At 48.6% G+C, this 17,892-nt stretch overlaps 1 protein-coding gene across 2 annotated transcripts in view; it reads left to right on the top strand.

The window, feature by feature from the left end:
• LOC144145838 (monocarboxylate transporter 6-like) overlaps positions 1-17,892 on the top strand; it is a 51,545-nt gene that overhangs the window by 26,532 nt on the left and 7,121 nt on the right. Inside the window, exons 3-4 of one of the 2 annotated variants that reach the window (XM_077677603.1) lie at positions 1,803-1,946; positions 17,107-17,387. In XM_077677603.1, coding sequence (XP_077533729.1) covers positions 1,803-1,946; positions 17,107-17,387 — 425 coding nt within the window. Of the gene's footprint in view, positions 1-1,802; positions 1,947-13,027; positions 13,335-17,106; positions 17,388-17,892 lie in introns of those variants that run through there. The other variant, XM_077677604.1, reaches the window with a different exon arrangement.

Genomic DNA, 17,892 nt, shown 5'->3' with positions numbered 1-17,892 from the left:
TTCCGCAGATGCCGCAAAGGTCTCGTTTGGGGCCGGTACAGGCGCCGGGTCGATGCCCAACAGAGCCGCACCGACCGCATGCTGGCACAGTTTTTTTGTACGGCTGCACCGGGATCAGTAGGCCGTCGTAGGAGGCGTACCTGGGCTTCACCTTGCCGGAAAAGGTAAGGCGCACCTTATTAGAGGTGCCCAGTCGCCGGACATGTAGAATCTCGCCTTCAGGCCAGTAAAGACCCTCACGAAGTGCGGCTTCGGTGTCGGCGCTGCCCACCGTCCCCACTCCATTACAGGAGTCTTGAGTGTCCGCGCGCAAGTACCCGAACAGGGGCACCGGTCCGGCGAGTGAGGGAACCGCAAACTTACCGATAAGTTTGTCCGCTATGTGCAGGTGTGAGGTGTAGACTAAGATGTGATTTTGTTCCCGCAACATTACAACAGTGACTAGCCGTGTAGCGGTCGCTCCAATGTGGGCGATGAGCGCGCGACCAGCCCCGTTCTCGGGGAAAGCGTCGGCGAGGGACAGCTGAGTCCGGGGTTTGAGTACAACGACGGAGTCCGTTGCTTTCGGCTTCGGCAGGGGTTGAGGATGCCACAAAGGCCTCTTGGGCCGCCGCTGCGGGCCCGCGGAGCCCGTCGCAGGCGGCGAAATTGTTGACGAGCAGGCGCCAGAGTCCGCGTCGGCAGCTGCGGCCAGGCACCGCGCGTCGGCGGAAGCAACCCTAAGTGCGTCGCTCGCCTGCTCTCGACGAGCGACCGCGGCAGTAAGCGCGGCGCTCTTGAAGGATTGGCGCAATTCCGGTGGGCTGTCCGAAGTCGGGATAGAGTTCCAAACCATGCTGTGAGGATCATATCTGACTGCCCAATAACAAACAAACACAGAGAACAACTTCTTGATATTCATAGAAATTATCTCGTAAGAAGGAAACCGGAGCTAATAAAACATACAAAACATTAAAAATTTTAGAAGAAATGACAATACTAGTTAACGCTAATATTCAACAATACTAACCCCTCAAATATTTTGTCACAATTTCACTCACACGCAGAAACAAAGTCAGCGGCAAATAACGCGACAATAGCCTTTAGATCGTTTGTATTTACCATTGTTCTTCAGTAAGTCATTTTCTGTGTAATCATCTTGTTTAATTACCTTTTTACGTTTTTTTTTTAATTTTAAATCCATACATCCATTTTCAATTTTTTAATTTACCCGTTATACCTCGGTGGAACGGGAAGGGTTTCAGTTCTTGAGCCCGTTTTAATAAAGTATGGGTGTCCGCCACGGTTGCGGCTGCGGTGCGGGGCCAGCCGTCCTTTCTACCGGGAGGCGCCATGGCCGTTAATCCTAGAGACGCCTCCGGCGTGGTCGAGACGTAAATCGCCAGTAAAAAAAGTTGGAGGGGCCCACCTGCTGAAACGTGGCATCCAGATGAACCGGATCACCTTCCGGTGATGGTGGAGAGATTTTCTCGGAGGTTCGAAGAAGTGCTCTGGGGTTCCGAACGAAAATTGTCGGAGCCGGTGAGCGGCACATCCGATACGATGGCGCGCTCGCATCGCCCCCCCCCCCCTCCCCCCCCCCCCCCTTGAGCTTGGAAGAATTCCCGATCGGCATTTCGTTTCATGCGGTCCTTTGGGAGAAGCTCAGAGTGCAAGGGGGCCGATTTCTTTAGAAAGCATGTGCGCCTGTTTTACCTACTCAGAGTGATACACATGTGTTGAGCCGGCAAATGTCGTTACGACGTATTTTCAATAACAGCAACAAATAATGGCTTTTCTTGTTTTTGTATTTTTTTATTCAGGCATTGTGGCAGGTGCTTTGATACAAGCATTCGGTGTCCGAAAAACTATGGTTCTCGGGGGTGTTATGATGTCCGTTGGTTTCTGCATTTCCCTATTTGCAAACTCACCAACATTCCTGATATTCACTCTGGCACTGGCGAGCGGTAAGTTCAATAGGCTTTTTTTCTCTTTCAATAATAAAAATTAGGCAGATTCCCACTAGTGGCGCGAACATTGTTCAAACAGTGAATCTGGCGGCCCCACCTAGCTCATTCTTGGTTCCGCTGAGGTTATGCGTGGTTAGGCTTGGAGACTCGGCCAAGTGTTCTGCGTGGTGTCGCCGTTAGCCCTCGGTCATTAAAACACTCGGTCAATGAAGTATGTACTATGCACGCGTCCCACCGACTTTGCGGTGAAGCTCCAAGAGTAGCGGAGGGCGCAACGGGAAGAGCGTTTGCTCAAAATTTTAAAGCGAAGGTGTACTAGTTTCGTCAAGCGGTGTCACGAAGGATGCGCAAGTTAACCTTTTGACCGGAGACACCCCCGGCGACACACAACTCAAAGCACATCGCCTGATTCGCCGGGCCCGCCTTCGGCGAAGCGCACAAGGTTCCGTTTTCAGTAGTGGTCAGCACGAGCGGCGGCCGCTGCGGGCGATTAGCTGACTGGCAGCCGACCACCCCCGCAGCCTCCCACGCATGCGCCGGTGAGTCGTCTCGGGCTACCTGACTCGTCTCGCGCCCGGCGAAGAGGAAGGGCGCGTTCGCCGAGAATGAACGCTGTGTTGAACCCGGCAAACGCCCGGTTCACCGGGCCTTTATCCGTGTGCGTTGCACGGGACCAAACAGCGTTGAGCCGTGGTCGGCAATGCAGCTACATCAAAGGTTAACCAAGCGAAACCAAGACTCAACCAGACTAAAGCCAAGTTCTTACTTTGCATATCTGATGTCAGCTGAGATAGGCCGCAGCCATTTTCTTGAACTCGTTCGGTGGCTGCCGTTCGGCTTGTGTGGCCTGGCGTGTGGGACGCTAATTAAAAATTTATTAACGTTATCGCTTCTCGGCCTTTTCGCTCCCTAAATTTTGGCAATAATTTTTCTCTTTACGCACTCAAAATTGCACCACTCCTCGCAGAAAGCGATAGAGTGAGCCAACCCGCGACGCGTTTCCAAAACCGAGCTTGTACAACTTGTATCGTGCGTTCGACTAGTGCGACACGGGTCCGCTCGAGCGCGGTGAGTGAAAGAGATGGTGAAGCTGCGGTGGCGACACGAACGATGACGCTTTCGCTCAGGGAGGTTTTCCTGCGGACGTTCGCTGGCCCAGCCTCCTGCTTAAACAGCAGTGCTGTTAAAAAAGCGCATAATATAAATCGCAAAGAATAAAGTATACGCGACAAGAAAGGGCATAAGTGGGACATATAAGTGGGAATGTTTTCAATTGAAACGATGAGCTAGGTGTAGCAATACACTCGTAGTTTGGTTCATAGACTCTAGCTGCGCTCTTTATAGGAGCAAACTCGCAAAACTACTAAATGTGTTAAAGTGGGGTGATAATGCGTCCAATGCTTGTGACACTGCTCGGAATGCAACTTTTGCGGGTAAAGTGCTCTTTGAGCCGTGTGCTTACAAAACGTTTATGCGAAAGCGTAAGGGCTCACTAATGATATATACACACACCAAAGCATTAAAAGGAGCTGTTGGGTTTTTGCAAATGCCTAATCACCTGGGGGGCCTGTTGGGGCATCCAACTGTTTATCTTTTTCTAATACATGTAGCCCACAGAAATGCTAAAATATCTTTCAAGCTTTCGACGATACGAAGCACGATGACGCTAGCATCCACTGCGGTGTAAACTATGCTTTAGTGATAAGCTATGAATGTCTGAGTTGATGTTAAAAGTGCCGATATCTCGTCTTTGGTTTTGCTAGTAAACATTACCTTATAATTCTACGAAAAGAACTAATTTCACTCTAAGAACTATCGAAAATAAGCAAAGTGGAGCCTGGTGTTGGGCTACGTAGTGTTATTTTTTTTGTTTTTGACAAGAAATAAAGTTGCAGACGACCTCTACGTATGGATCTTAAGATGTACGACGGAATAGCGTTACTTCGACGCCAAGGGAGATTTCAGGAACGAAGTTGCTGCTTTTATTATGAATGCTTCACGAAAACTGAAGGTCAGCCAAGAGAGCAATACTACCAGCAAGGAGAGACAGAGGCCCTCTGAGCTTCTGTGGCTCTGATGTGAGCGTGAAGTATTGCGGCTGCGGGGTTTTAGCCAGTTTTAGTTAAAAGGCGACACTGTTAGTGTTTGAAAATGTTTATTAGCCGGATTCATCGTTTTTGCGTTTTTGCTAATATAAAAAGGGAACATGTTTGTTGAGGAAGCTATAGTAGGGTTTTTGGAGAAGGGGTAACGGATGGTAAATATCTCATCAGTGGAACCTGAAGTTCAGGGCCCCAGGTGCAGCAGCTTTTTCTCTTGCCGTATCAATCAGCTTAAGCGGACCTTGAAATAACGAGCTGGTCTAAGTTACCCCCCGTGTCTTCTTAGAAGTGGAATACTTAATGCTTCAATCGTTCTCCCAGGGGCATACCCGTAGACATGGCTACGTTGCATGGATCAGGATAGATGATCCCTCTTGTTTAGTACAGTTTAAGTAAATATCTGATGTTCCCACCTAATCTCTTCGCCTATATAGATTTTGTAGATACTTTTGTAGATTCGTCCTCGACAGAGTTGGCGATCCTTCGGCATTACCTTGTGGGAGGGGGAAGGATTGTGTTGTAGTTGAGGATTGAGGAGTAGTTCATAGCATTTTTCGGGGAGGGGAGCGCGGTAGTCTTTGTCGCAGGGAGCACCGTTCGCATGCCTCCTTATTGGTGCCTCGTTCTCTTCCAGGGCCTTGTGTCCAGGTGTCCACGCGGCGTTAACTTTCTTCATTGTGGGTGAAAGTACGGAAGCACTCAGGTACTCTGCGTGCAGCAACAGTCTAATGTCCTTTGAGAGTGAGTAATGATGCTGACGCTTCCACTCGAGACTTCCGCTAGTCAGTTCGCCAAGTGGATGGCTCCAACTACTGCTTCTTTGTTCCTGTATGTAGGAGGGTCATGCAGCCACAAAGATGGCCAGAGTTATCAACAAATACAATTTCTGCCTGGTACTTTCGAGATCCCGGAGTCGGTGTATTCTGTGTTCTCATGATTTTCGAACTATCCTTCAATGAACTAGATCCTTCCATAACGCCCGTCCTTGTGTATGTTTGGATCCATGTTTTTGGCACAGGAAAGTTTTATGAGCTACGCAAGTGGTTTATCTGATTTCCTCAAAGGTGGTATTAGGACCAAATTTGCGCATCTCTGATTCTTCATCACCATCATGATCAACAGTCTATTTAGGTCGACTTCAGGACGAAGGCTTCTGCCACTGACTTTTACCCGCCTCGTCCTGCGTTGCCCGAGTCGATTCTTTACGTCTATACTTCCTTATTTTGTCCCTCTATTAAGTTAATGGCCTTCCCCTTCTTCTAGACCCGTCTCTCAGTAACCTTTCTATTATGCTGGTGGGTACTAGTCGTCGGTTCGTTTCACGGTAAAAATTGCGAGGTTTAGGGCTGCTTTCTATGTTGTCCTGAAGATGGTGTTCATTTGATTTTATTCTGTGCAAGTAAGTTAATGCTGCAGTATATAAGCTGTGCGATACGCAGATCACTATCAGTGCTTCATGAGTCTTGTCGTGTCTTTTGTAATTCCTGCAATTTTCCTGGTTAGGCATTTCGTAATGTAGGCAATCGGTTGAAAAATATCTCCGTTTTCGCATTTGGGAGATCGGCTCTGTCGCTTGAGTCTAGAGCCATGCCGAACATCTTTACGCGACTGTTTTCTGGGAGACATCTGCACCAATTCTCAGAGTGATTTTTAACTTGGCCGTGTGGTGCCCTCCCTCGTCTTCCAAACGGAGCTTGAGGCACAGACAGAACTGCGGGAACGTCAAAAAGTATTTTGTAAATTGCTGTAATTTGGCGGTATATACTGGGGTTTTCTAGCTCGTTTCTGCTCATCATCTAGTCCTTCCTTGTTCTTTGAGAGACCGATCTAAATCTTCTGCCACCTGTTGTACCTGAATGACCCAATGTTCGTACTGGCATCAGTTACGATGCTAAACATGCCGCTGTGGCTCAGTGGTGTTATTAGCACAGCCCATTACAGTTAATGAGATAGAAAAAGCCATAGAAGACCGGAATCCCGGTAGGTAGCCGGGCCCAGACGGGTTAACGGCGGCGTTTTACAAGAAATGGAAGAATGAGGTTTCTCCGCTGTTGTCAAACGTTTTTAAGGAAGCTGAATGACTTAAGACCCTCCCTCTATCTTTCTCAACCTTTCATACCGTACTTATCCCTAAAGCAGAAGATGCTAAGAAGCTCGAACAGGTCACACGTTGTCGTTCCATATGATTAGCAAATGTGAACTATAAAAGTTTTATGAAAATACTGGCAAGAAGGCTGCAGATAGTTATGAGAGACTCCGTAGGGCCCCACCAAACATGTGGCATAAAAGGAAGAACCATATCCTCTAACACGCATGAGGCGTGATGTGTTCTAGAGTGTTGTCATGCCACAGGAGGTTGTGTTGCCATGATCCGGTTGGATTTCGAAACAGCATTCAATCGTGTTCCACATGACCTTCCGGTACTCGTTCTGGAAAGGTGTTCCAATGGCCTAAAGTAATTGTCCTACATGCTCGATAGTAAACGAGCACGTTCGCAAACGAATACGAGTTGAACGATCTGTGCCGCAGGGGTGCCCCTTAAGCCCGCGTCTATTCCGTATATATATATATATATATATATATATATATATATATATATATATAAACGTCAAAAAGACAAGCACACGTCATTCGGCCCTATTATATATTTCGAAAAAAGCCGAATAGCACTGGCAATGACGACTGCAACCTTGATATGTATCTTTACCGAGTCCCTCGTCCCGTATTTCTCTGTTCTGCTACATGCATTACGAGGCACTGGCTCCAGCAGTTCGGATATGCCAATTGCTAACCCCGACCTCCGACCACGTTCTACGTGGCGGCCGCTGGGAAAGAAGACGTTCTACGTCTCCCGCGGTAGTCGAGGGGCGGCGCTAGTTGACCGGCCTCAGAGCTCTTGTAAATATAAACCCCTGCTTTAAAGTCGAGAGAGAAGCCGCTGTGGGGATAGCGTAATTGGTTAACGCACCGCACCGGTTATGCGGAGATGTGGGTTCGAGTCCCGCTCCCGGAAAACAGCGGATTTTTTCTCGACTTATATTTTCGCTTATTTATCAATGAATCAAAGAAACGTGACAAGCACACGTCATTCGGCCCTATTATATATTTCGAAAAAAGCCGAATAGCACTGGCAATGACGACTGCAACCTTGATATATATATATATATATATATATATATATATATGTATATATATATATATGCACCCCTGCGGCACAGATCGTTCAACTCGCATTCGTTTGCGAACGTGCTCGTGAGTATATATATATATATATATATATATATATATATATAACACAGAAATAAGGGTTGGCAGTCAAGAAAACCTCGGAAAGCAAAGGGGAGGTTGTATTAGGTCATTGAAACAGATAAAGAATTTGGAAAGAAAGAAAGAAAACGGAGAAAAAATGCCCGCCAGGTGGGATCCGAACCCACGACCTCCAGAACCTCCCCTTTGCTTTCCGACGTTTTCTTGAGTGCCAACCCTTATTTCTGTGTTATTTTCTACGAGCCCCTCATTTCCTATTCTGATTCGCTCTCTCTCTCTCTCTCTCTCTCTATATATATATATATATATATATATATATATATATATATATTGATTATTCTTGTTTGAGTGTAATCAGGAGCAATCGCATCGAAGATTTTCAACTTCAGAGGCGGAAGTAAAGGTATTATCTTACGCTCGTGACGTGGCCGCCTTCTGTACAAATTCCGAAAGTGGACTGTAGGTTGCACAAGTCGCTAACAGCTTCTGTGAAGATAGCGGTAGCTCGGTTAACTGGGATTAAGGTTTTCGCATGACAACTGGCCTGCAACTCCAGGCCTATTTGCCAACATGCAGTGGGTAACCAGCCCTGTTCAACACTTGTGGGTGCCGTTGTTATACTATCAGGACAGCGAGCCGTTTTGGCGGGAGCAAGCTGCTATGCTTCGCGAAAAGGCTGACAAGTGGAAAGGGTGGGGACTGTCTGTGTTTGCACGTGCCACTGTCTGCAATTTATTTCTTGTAAGCAAGCTTTGCACGTGCTTCAAGTATTGCACTGTTTACGAGTGAATGTGCAGAGGATTCATCGGGTACTTCCAGTGTTCGTTTGGGGTTCAACTTGGGAAAGAACTAGGTCCGCGAGGGCGGTCTCACCTATTTTTGAGGCAAGCGGTTAATCGATTTATTTTTCTTAGATATGTTACAGATCCTTTTCTTCGCTTGGTCTGTCAATTAACGCTAGGATCTGTGTTATCAGATTATGCTGTGACCGCAGATTATTTGCTCGGCGGAGTACGTGGCTATTTCCAAAAAAATGTTTTGTATTTTCGTTTCCTTACTGCAAGGTTTTGACTTGATTACTTGAGTACAGTCACGAGAAAAGAGCTGTACGAAGATATTGTAGACATAGCGTTGCCTATACCATTGTATAGAAATGTGTACACCCTGGTGATCGAGCGGTACATATTAAAAAAAGGTAAATAACATGTTTGTTCCATCTGGCGTAAAAAATTATTTTTCAAAATGCACACGGGCACTCTCGAGGTTAAGACATGGATTGAGAAGAAACAGTTGTTTGTCACCTGAGGACTGCACTGGTTTGTCTATAAAAAACCGGAGACGATTGAGCATGTCTTTTTACATTGTTGTGGGACCGTGTTCTTTTGGGACATTCTGCAACGAACAATTAAAAAAGAATTCCCGCTGGATGATCAGGGTATAAGGTTTCTCTCGGTCAAAATGAGAATAGTATTCCATATGACACCGTCAGGCCGTTAGGATTGCGCGTCACGTGGCGGAATTGATTGGCCGTAAGATATAGCGATGTTGATCTAAGAATAATATCGGAATATTTTAAGAAATGAATGCATCTGTTGGCAGAAATGTATAAAGTACAATTTGCTGAACCCGAGTGGAGGCTTATTTTCGAACAACTTTTGAAATGAAAGAGTACTGAAGCACCAGCGTCAGCCTAAGTCAGACTGACGTGTATTTATCAGCTCACAGATGTGTGCATGTTTCTTTTCCTTTCTGAAAAGGCAATAAAGGAAAAAAATGTGGTTGATCCCGCTTTCATAGGAAACGGTAAAACACGAATGTGAAATGTGCCTTCACAGGATCAGCTGAAAGTTTACGCTGCATCGATATGAACTTGCACACCACGTCTTATATTCCGTCGGTATGACCCCGTCAGACCTGTCAACTTCAGACACTGGATTGCACGCACCGGTATATTGCGTAGCCCCGAATAAAACCACACGCGCTCGCAAACCATGCGAACAAAACCGAACGGGTTGCAGCGAATCGTTTCGTGAACTCACGGTCCGCTGCAGAGAAAGTGCTTGATTGGCGGAGCTGTCTTGTGGGTGTACTTGGCGAGCGACGACCTGCTGGCGCGTCGCCTTGACAAATGTGTGACCACCACATCCCTGCTACTCTTAGTACGGCAGACGGTTGCGTTGCGACGAGCTCCGCTGGCGCCAGCTATCGACGCTCATTAGCATCATGAGGCACTACTTCGCTTCATCTCTCTGAGACGACACCACCTAAATGGAGCAGGTTATAGGAAGGATATAGGGCACGTTCATACGACAGTCTACGCTTCAGCTCATAGCACATTGGGTAAAGCGTCTATCAGCTCTCCTTGCTGCGACTGAGACCCCGGCTCGAATCCTGGCGCCACCGCATCAATGGAACTTTTTCTGGCGATGTCATTTTCATGACAGATATGACGTCAGTAAGATCTTTGGGGATCCTGGAATAAAACACCTTCAACAAAAAGAAAGCGGTGGCTCAGTGGTAAGGGATTGAGCTGCTGCGCCCTTGAGCGCCAGTTCGATCCCCGGCCATGCCGGCCATTTCCCTGATCAGAGCAGGAAACAAAAACAACGCCTCCTCGTGGAGATTTCAGCGCACGTTAAGATCTCCATGTAGTCTAAATTTATTCCAGGGCCCTCAACCACGGCGTGCTTCATGGCTCACGGGTGTCCTCGTGACGTAAGACCGCTAAACATTAATATTTTTAACCTCACCTAGAGAGGCGCTTTGGTTTGAGGGCGCCAGTTGTGGTTACCACCACGAAGCTTGTGTGCCGAACAGGCTATCGCCATAATGGCCTACAACGAACATCACTGCACGGGCGCGGCACCTGCTGCAAATGCGTATGCTTTCTTTCGACTTCGCTGTAATATCATTCTCTTTCTTTCCGCATTGCTGCTGCCGCTTCGTCATACTTCAGATTTAATCGAGCCCTCGCATCTGGCTGCCTCGGCGTAGCTTCCGCGAGGCAGCGATGACACATTTCCGCGGACGCTTTATCAGTGCTGTTGATAGCGGACGGGTTGCAGCCACGAAAAAATCTAGAAATGAGCCTAAAAAAATTGCCCCCACCTCCCCGAAGGGAATCGTGAGGAAGTGCGAATGCATTTCTTGCGCCGAGAGTACACGGCGTAGTAATTCTGACATCGCCTTGAGAGGCGCCCAGCCAGCGAACGGTCTAAACTGGAGCAGAGCGAGCCAGGAGACTAGCGAGAGAGCGCGCGCGAGCCGACCCACGGAGGTCTGGCAGTTTATCGCTGCATATATAGGGGGGCAGGCCGCGCCGAGCGCACCGAGCCAGGTGGCTGAGAGAGGAGGCGAGCGCAAGGGGAGAGGGACGCGCGCAGCGGCGCACGGCAGCTGCAGCCGAGCGAGGGGAGAGGAGGTGCGGGTGCGTGACGTCACGGCGCGGGGAGGGAAAGTGACACGCAGCGGCGCACGGCAGCTGCCGGGGAGAGGGGTGGAGTGTGTGACGTCACGGCGCGGGGAAGGGAGAGGGACGCGCGCGCGCACGCCGTCGCGCCGCGAGGAGTGGTGAGGGGCGTGTCGTCACGTGGTGAGTGACGTCACTGCGCCGTTGCTACCGACGCTCCTCTCCGCTCCACGCCGTTGCTAGGGAGAGGAGGACTGCGGACGCCGCCGCCGCCGCCACCGGCGGTGGAAGGTTTGGGGTCGCTTATAAAGTGCATTCGCACTTAAAACGCTATCGTGTTAAAAGTTCTCGTAAAAGACGTGACTACGACAAGAGACAGGACAGACGCAGCCCTTCCTCTCTCTCGTCATAGTCTCATCCCTTGCGCACAGTTTTTGACGCGATAGCGTTTAGTCTCATTAGTCGATATTTCCGTGGCTGCTAGAGGTCCGCTGGGAGCCGCGATGATCAAGCGTCCATGGAAATACGTCACCGCTGGCTTCTGCAAGCTACGACAGAGGCAGCCAGATACGAAGGCTTGCCGGATTCTGTAATACGCGCAGCAGTATCTCAAATGTAGAAAGGGCGGTAGTAGTACTGCGGCTGGGAGGAAAGAAGTAATGCGTGAATTCAGCAGGCACCGCGCCTGTGCAGCGAAGTTTGTAGTACGCCCTGTCGGCGATTGAATGTTCGGCTGGCAGTCGCTAGCGGGCTTGGAACTGACACCATCACACCGAAACGGCCCTGACACCGAAATGGCACTGATGCCGGCACCAACGTTGTGTCACCAGTGTCCGAAAAACCAAGAACCAGACCATGAGAAGAAACGAACTGCAATTTTTCCTAGTAAAAAAAAGTCAACGACTATTAAAGCGTATATTTACAGTGTAATCAAATTAAATTTCGAATTTCCCGTGGCTCTGCCAACTCCGCAATGCGGGGTGGGTCAAGCGACTGACGGTGCCACGTGGCCAATTTAAAAAAAAAATCAAGCAAACAAGAAATTATCCCGGCTTCACTGATTTAAGGTTGCGAACACCGATGCTAACCTAGAAGCTGCAAGCGTTAACCAGTGGTAAGGCTCAAAGCCGTCGTATCGACTCCCGTCCGCGCGCCAAAGCTCTCGACGGGCGTCTTCCTCTTAAGCAGAGCGCGTAACTTCACCTGTTATCCAAACAGTCCAGGAATGAGCACAAAGCACACTCATTCATACTCCGTGTCATACATAGCGTGCAACGCCGCCAAGGCTAGAGAGCATGCCTGGACGCTTCCTGCTACGAGAAAAATATGGCGCAAGGCTGCTCAAAGCAAGAAAATTACGAATACTGCGAACTCTATCATTATAATCAAGGTTTTACTAGTGTTACCTGGACAAATTTTACGTACGTTTACTGCTACTTTCAGTGTTTGGTACAACAGGAACTCAGATACGGCGTCACGTGTCCAAGCAGAATGCTGCGAGACGAGCGCTTCTGAACTTCGCTCAGAAGACGCGGATGGTTTCGCCACTACTTCCTTTCCTTTCAGCCATGTAGACGCTATTACCCGGCGACGCATCTGAGCGACGACTCCAAGTGCGTTCACAAAATGTTACGTGACGATGATCTGACATTGCATGCGTCCTTCCATAGTCCATCATATAGGCAGCCGCCGGTCTCCGCTTGTGTAGGACCGTCAAGATGCCAACGGGATTGCGTAGATGATATCGTCGACACAGTACCGATGGCGTGGAGAGCTTCTTGACGAGTGCGCGCGCCTGTGTACTTTCAAAGTTGCACGCTTGCACGACAGGCTCGGTTTTACAGTTTTGCTGTATTTAGCTAGGTTTTATTCATTGTATGTTGTTCTCGCGTCACAACTGCCGAGGCTGCACATACATTTCTACCAGTAGCCGTTTCCCCCAGAGCATCCTCTAGGGTCTACAAATAATACTGCCATGGACATGCCCTGTTATGTTTCGTTACAAGCGTTGGGCCTCACATAGCTGTGTTTTCCTTTTCGAGCTGCGCGTGCATTTGCTGTTTTTGTCGTGTACAGCGCCGCACAATGTTCTGTAATAGGCAAATACTTTCGTCATGTCTTCAGCAATTCAGACTGTTCTTGTTTGATAGGCAAGGTTCTCGATATAATCGACAGTTTTGGGGAGAAGAATGCTTAAAGATAAATGCTCGCACCTGCATTCTGTTCGCCAACGTTCAACTGGGCATGTCAGTTTGTTGACTGCGTTTTGGACACTCTTGTTTTATGCTCGTTTATTGCAGAGCAAAGGTGCGCTCAATAAGCCTTGTTTATGGAAATAGCCCGGCTTCGTTCTTTGACATCTGGTTGTAGGCTGCGTGTGTGCAGCCCAAGCCACCGGCAAGCTCTGAAGCAAGTCCATCCAATGCCAACCGTCGGCGGCAGGACCATCCCCCCGAATACGGTATCCTTCGAGAAAGTTCAATTAATAATTCAAGTTCAAGAATAAGCATCCCTGTGGGTTTCCCCGTTTCTGCGACAGCTCCGGAAAGCCCCACCTTGCCGGGTATCCACTGGTGAGGTAGGTCAGAAAGAGTGCTTGGAGAAGCTGGAGCGCGTCCTCATTTTCAAGATTTCGGAGGGGGGGGGGGGGTTAAATAAACTCTCTTGATACGCTATTTTATTCAAAAGATGCAACTCAAGTTTTTTCCGAGCACGATGAGCTGTTTCACTGTCGTCGTGCAGTGATCCAGTGCATGGTTATACTGTGACGTGTGTGTTTTGAAGTGTTCAGACTCGTCCGCAACCTTTTCGTTAGCCACCTCCAAAGCGGTACTTTCCTTTGATTATATACAGCCCGATCAATCTTCGGCTTCTAGAAATACCCGTTCAGAAATTCGTAGCTCTTTAAAGCGAAAGTTTCCACCTCTTCCCCCCAAAGGTGCTGTCGCGACCGTTGGTGCCAACAGAAAACTTCGGCGAACAAATAAAAGAAGTTATAATATACTGGCACCACCAGGAATCGAACGTGGATCGAATACAGAAACGGAGCTAGAGCCCGTTGTCGTACCCATTGAGCTACGAGCCCACGCGGAGACGGGGGAGGCAGACGGCCCAACCACCAAGCACATCTGCAGGTTTATCCCCAGCGGTCACGCTGAATTCCACATGATTGCGTCACGCGGCCTCTCGCGCCGCTGTAAGCTCGGCCAACGGCACATGCAGCCGCTGTGTGCGCGCCTTGCGCATGCGCTAGTAGTTGTAAAATTTATAAGGAGCTCACACCAACGCATGGCATCGCACTTCTCCGTCTGTGCTGCCGATCTCGTCACTCCGCCGGCGGCGGCAGGCGGAGAAGGCAGACTGCCTAACAGCGGGCTTGTGCTTCCTTTAATTTATAACAAAAAAAGAGCTTAGACTCATGTGCTTCACCAATGCAACACAACCAACCGCCGTTCATGAATCATGCATTGATTTAACCTGAGTAAAAATGCCTGTTTGATGTAATAAAGAGTGTGGTTAAGTGCATTCCACTTTTCTATGGTTTGACTCTTTGTAGAGCCACGTGTGCCAATTCAAGTGACGTCGCTTTGGTAGTCGTTGTGGGTGTCGTTTACAGCTTCGCTTTCCAACCACCTTCACAAGGTGAATTAGCCCGCATTTTTAAGTAGCTTTCTTGATTAGTTTCGAATTTCTTCTCCAACTGCACTTTGAAATCACGCGTTTCCTTCTTTATTTCATCAAGGAGCTCAGAAGTCTTTGGCATTCTGGTCGGAAGAGGCAACAAAAACCAGAGGAAAAACAGCCAGCAGCTGAGGCAGCAGTTGTAAAAAGAAAACGCTGTTTCCTGGAATAGTGATAGCCAAAAAAATATTCCAAATCTATAGTGATAACCTCCTGAGACCCGGGATGCATTTTGATTCAGAAATTTTTTCGGAACTTGCAGAGTAAGTAAGTGGGATTATGAAAGTCAAAAGCGTTACATGTTTTTCAATAGCTATCATAGTTTCATCTCAGCGAGATGTTCAACATATTGGACGCTGGGAAGCTACGAGATCTTTTTTCCCCGGCCCCCATGTAATGATTTACAGGAGATACTGCGCTGAAACTCATGTGCAAAGATGGTTTAACTCGGAAGGGACAGTATTTGATAGAAGATTTTGCTGTTGCGTTCACTTCCTGTGGCCAATTATAAAACATCTTTTGTACTTTGTGAACGAGAAAAAAAGTCGACATTTGGTGCGAAACAACTTCCTTGTTTTCATAGCGCAACCCTGTAGTCTGTAACGGGTAGCGTTGGCAGTATCTTCCGGCCTTGGGAAGTGACTCGTGCTCTTTTATTTGGGTTTTCCAGGAGATAGTCGAGCCATGCTTTGATGGCAGATAGAACTCTGTTTCGTTTCTCTCTTTCGTCCTCCATACACCCTGGAGTTGCGAGGGTCTCAGCAACAGTTTGGCGAAACTTCGCAAAATTGCTTTAGCCATCTCAACAGACACGTGAGGCCGATCTCCTAAAAAAAAAAGACACGCGATTTCGCCCACAAGCCGCTGAATACTAACAGCACTAGTTTGCTTTTCATAACAAGGCCATCGCAATAGCTCGGTCAAAGTCTCCGTGTTAAGTCCAGGCGTCCAACGTACTGGACACGCAGAATTAAAAGAAGCGGAGAAGAAAATAAGCGCGCGAACATTTTAAATTTTGTATTATGCGGGATCGCTGTTGCATTAAGTTTATTGTAGAATAAATGCTATGCCATGAAAGCAGGTAGAAGTACGAGAAACAGTATTTACGTCTTCGGCCGGCACCGCAAGACGGGCCTCTGAGCGCCACCATTCTGGAACATGAGCGCCACCATTCTGGAACAAAACTGCAGTTTTGGCGGGAAAGTGAAGGATGTATTTTCACCAATGCTGCCTAGACGGCGCCAGCAGGTGTCCAATTGTCCAAATTATTGGACATTGGTGTTTTATGTGGATGAATCCCTTGTCATTGGAGTATTACCTCACTACCTATTGACCAATATATTGGCCAAATCGTCATAGCCGCGTCTCAGGAGGATAAGGCGCAGCTATTACACAAATGCTGCTTACTGGTGCCCCTGCCGAGGCCACGTACACGACCATCACAGTAGCAACTGGTTTTGAGGACGATCTCATTGCGTATGCGTCACTTTCGGATATCCGGAGTGGTTCGATCAGGGCTTGACGCCGACGCTCAGCAGACTGGGAGCTGCGTGCCCCTTCGTCGTCCAACCTCGAGTGATAATACGTAGCTATTACAGCGATGCTGCGCACTGCCTCCACTGCAGTTTCCAAGTCCGTAGAATCGATATTAGATATCACTAGGCACCTTTTTACAGCAAAGCTGTAAATGGCTAGGATCCAGCAGATCGTCTCCGGTCCCAGAGCGATGTAGACAGGAATCGCTAGCGAGCGTAGCGCCACGTTGAATAGCCCACTCAAATCCCCGGAATCGTAAAACTGCGCGACACACACGCGGGGCATGAAACAAATCATACAAAATTAACGAAATTAAAAAGGTCCTAGGGCCTTCATATAGCATGCCCCGTGGTTACCATAACCGCGCTATAATAAATTTCTACCCACGATTCCTCTGTGTTTTGTAGCGTAAGCTACAAGGTTGAGCAGTTGGCCGAGGTTGAGCAGTTTCGTGTCTGCCGTGAAGGGCCGTTCTCCGCAAGAGCGACTGGCATTAGATTGGAACGGGTTCGATTGGCTTGGATTGGCTTGGCTTGGATTGGATTTGGATTAGATTCGATTAGAGTAAATTGTGTTGGATTGTGTTGCATTGTGTTGCGTCATGGCCGCGGCAGACGCACTGGCACCGGCGCGTGCCCAGGTGTGCACCTCAGTTGCGCAGTAGCCAAGTCGGCCGCTGCGTCGGAGCCGCTTGCGTCGGAGCCGTCGGAGCCGCTGCGTCGGAGCCAAGTCGGCCCGTGAAGAGGCGTGCTGAGCATGCGCGAGGAGCAGAGACTGGGCAGGACTGGACTTTCAGTTAAAAACCAGGAACAATGCTCAATCGCAAATTACAAACAAACGTGTTTTGCTTCTTGCGCCCCTTGGACTACGACCCAGTCAAACCTCACGTGGAGGCTCAGCACCGCAGCTTTGCTGTCCATACCTCTTCACGGGGTGGAAGGGCTCTTAATTTTTTAGCATAACTAGTGAAAATAAAAGGGTGTACTTTTAATGAGTGTACTTTTAATTAGTGTACTTTTAATGAGTACTTTTAGCATTCAAGAAAACCATGCCTTGTTCGCACCTTTCCCCAAAATCCTGCGTCAACTCTACGTCGTGCGCTTCGCAGGTCATCCACAGTCTCAGAGTAAGATGATTTTTCTCCCCTCTGTTGCGCGCGAAGGAACTGGCCAGGGCATGGTTAACAGCTGCAGCATCGTAGCCGTGACGAGGTACTTCGACAAGTGGCGAGGCATCGCCCTGGGTCTGAACCTCGCCGGACCCTCCATCACGTCGTTGGTGATGCCCAAGCTTTTGGAGTGGACGCTCGACGAGTATGGACTGCGCGGCACCTTCCTGCTGATGGGTGCGTGCTTCGCCAACGTAGCGGCTCTGGGGATCCTGCTGCACAAGCCCCCTTGGGAAAAGGGGAGGCCCGAAACTTCCCCGGACGCCGCATTAAAGGTATACTCGTGACTTCCTTACTAACCCATAGCATTGCGCTGTGTGCCGGGCGGGCGGCTTCCGTAGCACTCCCAGAGCCTGTGGGACGCGCATGTAGAAAGATAACATAAAATATTGCCCGGTTCGCGCAAGGTTTCGTGCAAATAACGGCGCATTTTCTTTCTTTCAGCAGTCGAGAACTTATATTTGTCAGTTGTCCACAACTACCTTTGTGGTATTGGACGCTTCAACAATTATACCAGGAGACGGTCGCTCTAATTCAGCTTCGTTGGTTGTTTTGTTGCTGGCAACATTCACAAATACACTTGAGATCAACTGCGCGAATCACTTTACTTTGTATAAGCACACTAAGTTCCAGAACTGCGATGAGAACAACAAATGTTGTCAATGGCATATCTCAAGGTGGGGAAAGTGTACGTCTGCACCCTACTCCACGCTGCTGAGTCTTTTCTTGTGAGTCATGTGACGAGCCGATACCGAGGAATGCGCTAATTAGTGCCTAGGT

This window comes from Haemaphysalis longicornis, unplaced genomic scaffold (assembly GCF_048455015.1).
Source record: "Haemaphysalis longicornis isolate Haplotype H1 unplaced genomic scaffold, Haemaphysalis longicornis Haplotype H1 scaffold_7, whole genome shotgun sequence".
Classification (NCBI taxonomy): domain Eukaryota; kingdom Metazoa; phylum Arthropoda; class Arachnida; order Ixodida; family Ixodidae; genus Haemaphysalis; species Haemaphysalis longicornis.
The sequence above is the reverse complement of the archived record's forward strand: the minus strand, read 5'-3'. Positions and strand labels throughout refer to the sequence as shown.